This window comes from Neodiprion virginianus, chromosome 7 (genome assembly GCF_021901495.1).
Source record: "Neodiprion virginianus isolate iyNeoVirg1 chromosome 7, iyNeoVirg1.1, whole genome shotgun sequence".
Taxonomy (NCBI): Eukaryota; Metazoa; Arthropoda; class Insecta; order Hymenoptera; family Diprionidae; genus Neodiprion; species Neodiprion virginianus.
This window is the reverse complement of record NC_060883.1, coordinates 17,713,792-17,717,162: the sequence shown is the minus strand read 5'-3', so window position 1 is coordinate 17,717,162 and position 3,371 is coordinate 17,713,792. Positions and strand designations below refer to the sequence as shown.

At 40.4% G+C, this 3,371-nt stretch overlaps 1 protein-coding gene across 1 annotated transcript; it reads left to right on the top strand.

Moving 5' to 3' along the window:
* The first annotated feature begins 769 nt into the window (after window positions 1–769).
* Window positions 770–2,997, top strand: LOC124308902 (nematocyst expressed protein 3-like). The gene is made up of 3 exons (XM_046772064.1): window positions 770–1,059; window positions 1,794–1,877; window positions 2,499–2,997. The coding sequence occupies exons 1-3, from the start codon at window positions 867–869 to the stop codon at window positions 2,813–2,815; spliced, it is 594 nt and encodes a 197-aa protein (XP_046628020.1). The 5' UTR covers window positions 770–866; the 3' UTR covers window positions 2,816–2,997.
* Window positions 2,998–3,371: the final 374 nt, after the last annotated feature.

Sequence of the window (3,371 nt, the reverse complement as noted above, 5' to 3'; positions counted from 1 at the left end):
ATCATTTTGAACGTTCTAATTACAAAACCTTTTCTCAAATCGTCGTTACCTTAACTTGTGTCATTCGATTTTGTCTATACATTAATAATGTCACGATATAGGAGGCTTATTATTTCATTCGTATTCACTATCATTGGTGTAAACAAGATTGCCGGAAATTATTTCAACGATTTTTTCCCATTCGTAACTTTTAATTTAGACCTTCAGGTCCATTCATCCTTAATAACAGTTCTAAAGGGGATCTTCTGTTCCCTACAGTATGGTTCGGATTGCATTGTGTCAGCTTTTTAGTACCCTTCAGCCCATCGAATGATTGGCAAGCAATTGAAGAAGATAAAAAAAAATTGGTAACGATACGTCAACATGAGCACCGAACAACTTCTTCGTATCATTATTGATGAAATCGACCCCACCGATCATCTTCATAATCTATTACTAAGATGAACGCATATAATAGAGACCCAAGCATGCGCGCATAAGCTATCATCTACAGAATTCGTTCAGTATCTATCACCTATGAATGAAAATACACACGTAGACAAGCCGTAGCCTATTTCTGATACTGTGAACCGGCAATGACGAAATCAGAAATCGACTACGTGCATACAGTGAGATGGAAAGGCAATGTCGGAACGTGTGTAAAGAGTAGGTGTATCAGCAGCGCGGGGCTTATTGATTACTGGTAATTACTATTGGCCCAAGTGTCTTCGCGTCCGCATTAATTGCACAACTGTGTCATCCTACCGGTGGGTATATGATGTTCTTCGGGCAGTAGTGTGTTCTTGATTCTTCCGTATTTCGACCCATTGAGAACGCGGCTTCTCCGTAGATCGTATCATCGCATCTTATCCCGCAAATAATTCATCATGAGGTTCATCTTCTTTCTTGCCCTCACTGTTGGTCTCGCTAACGTTGCTCGGTCTGACGGATTATTTGACACGATACTCAAGTGGTGGGTCGACTTGTTAGGATTGTCTACTGACAACGATGACACGGATTACAAGGAGCTGGTCAGTTGGCTCGAAGAATATTCCGGAGAAGAAGAAACCGAAGAGACAGGTTTGCATTTTCTTGACAATCTTCGTCTTTTAAGTGCTCTTTACATCCAGATTTTGAAACAACTGAGGAAGATCAAGACTCAATTCTTAAATAACGTCGGCTAGTTATTTTTGCGGTCATCGTTACAAACCAGTTAAATCTGATCGCATCGGTTTCTTTCAATTCTATCATCAACTTCTTCTAGTTGCTGGAACACATAAGAACCATAAACCGACAAACAGTGAGGCAGAAAGTACTTAAATATACACTGAGAAAAAATCAGTAAGAGTTTAACAAGGGCATGAAGGTTTTTCATCGCTGTGAAAAAAGGATGTCGGTCTCAACTTCTATAGACTATACTTTAGTATCAATCAAATATCTGACACTATATCTGATTTTAATCTAACACTGCCGATGTCAGTCTATTACTATGTAATGTTGATGTAATATTATCTGATGCTAGATTTCTGAATTGGTTACAAAGATCAGGACATTTTTCATAGTACATCAGTACTAGGTTTCGTGATAAAAACTCGCGTTCTCGGCTCGCGCAGGTGAATTATGTCGTTTGAATTAGCTACCTGCCATCGTTCGAACTTACTGGGTCAGGCATTGTTTACACGCACACATCAAAAAAGCGGGTGTATTTGTGCTGAGCTGATAGAAACGCCGATTCCACCAAGGATAAGTGGCCGTGATGTGATTCTTTCATCACGCAGTGGTCTATTCGTGTACTCAAGGTGTTTGAATTACAGGTTCAACAAGTAAACCCTCAAGCTCACCACCGCCGCCATTCGCTTACATTCCGCAGCAACAGCCGATGCCACCTTACAATTACGGTAAATTTTTTGTTCATTTCTACGTCATTCAATAGCAAATGAGAAATTACTGCCGATCAGTTTCTCTCGAAAGCACGAAGCTCTGACTGTTTGATGATGATTAAGAAGTTATTTCGTACGGTTTCGTCAATTGTTGACAAGCTGTACGAATGTTCGGTCAATAGAGAGACAAGACACATCGTTCAGACGTCGTAAAATAGACTAAATGGTCCAATAAAATAAAATTTGACAATTGGTAGATACAGAGATTGGAGAAAAGACGTCTTTGCGCCTGAATAAGGTCTTACATATAAGTTACATTGTACAATTTCAACGCGACTGTAAGACGTCTCAAGGATACAGCTTGTCGTTTTGTTGACAGAGGTGGAATTGATAAGATAGTTAATATTGACGAGGAGGATAGGGGATATAAAAGACCGGGAGGAGAAGAATAGACACAGACAGAGCGCGATGAAGATATCGGGACGAGAGAAGAAAGGGATTGCTGCCGAAATTTACGAGGTCGATAACGACAGCGATAGAGATTGGGAAAGGATCAAAGATTAATTATTTAGATTAGAGGAGAGAACGAGACAGTTTAATTATTGGTTATCTGAACTTGGCTCCCTGTTTTCATTTCAGGACAAGCGATGCCCTTTCCACCGCCCTTCTACAACCCCTACCAACAACAGTCGCCATATTACCCTGGTCTTCAACCGATCCCGATAGCTCCACCGGCCGGATCACTTCCGACTGCTTCTTCTTCTTCGAGTGTTCGGAGTACTTCGACGGAAGCGCCGACCGCGGCGAGTACGACAACCACTACTACCACGACTCAAGCACCAACCACAGTGAAAGCGGTGACGACTGAAGCGCCGGCGGCAAACTCATCAACTAATGCGACTACCGCTGCTCCGGCAAAAGCTAACGCTACTGCTGCTACTAATAGTACCGGTTAAATAGTATGCGGTTTTTCAAGTGTAGTAAGAGGTGTGTGATGTGTTATGGACATGATGAAGTAATTTCAGGAGGGTCCAATGTCTACATCTTTCCATTAAAAATTGCTTAAACCCGTTCATTTTAAAATGAAAATATTGACTCAAAATATGTTTGTTTGAGTAAAGAAACACTTTTTGGACGATTTTGAGATTTTTTGGTGATGTTTCAGAAACCATGAGTTTTGTTTCTTTAAAATTCGAATTTTTTTCGCTACGTGAGAATCATTCTGCTAATTGAATAATGGCAATCGATTTGCCAGAAAATTTTAGCGCGATTTCACATACTTCACAATGATTTGGTATGCAGCATATCTCGAGAAAATCGTAAATAACGTAAATGAAGATTGTACACTATGACGTACAAAAAAGCAAATGGTTGATAATTCAACGTTAGTTCCGAAATATTCCGATAGAATTCACTACGGCAGAAGTACTCGGAAACGCGGTAAATTCGGATGCGTAGTCTAATCTTTTTACGCGTAGCTGACCGATTGCTGGTGTTGCTGTTTAATGATCT

Bases quoted from the DNA above. Each gene is read 5' to 3' on its own strand.
- LOC124308902 (XM_046772064.1), top strand. From the start codon at position 867: ATGAGGTTCATCTTCTTTCTTGCCCTCACTGTTGGTCTCGCTAACGTT. The intron at 1,060-1,793 runs GTTTGCATTTTC...TTTGAATTACAG, and splicing joins AGAAGAAACCGAAGAGACAG to GTTCAACAAGTAAACCCTCA. The intron at 1,878-2,498 runs GTAAATTTTTTG...TTTTCATTTCAG, and splicing joins GATGCCACCTTACAATTACG to GACAAGCGATGCCCTTTCCA.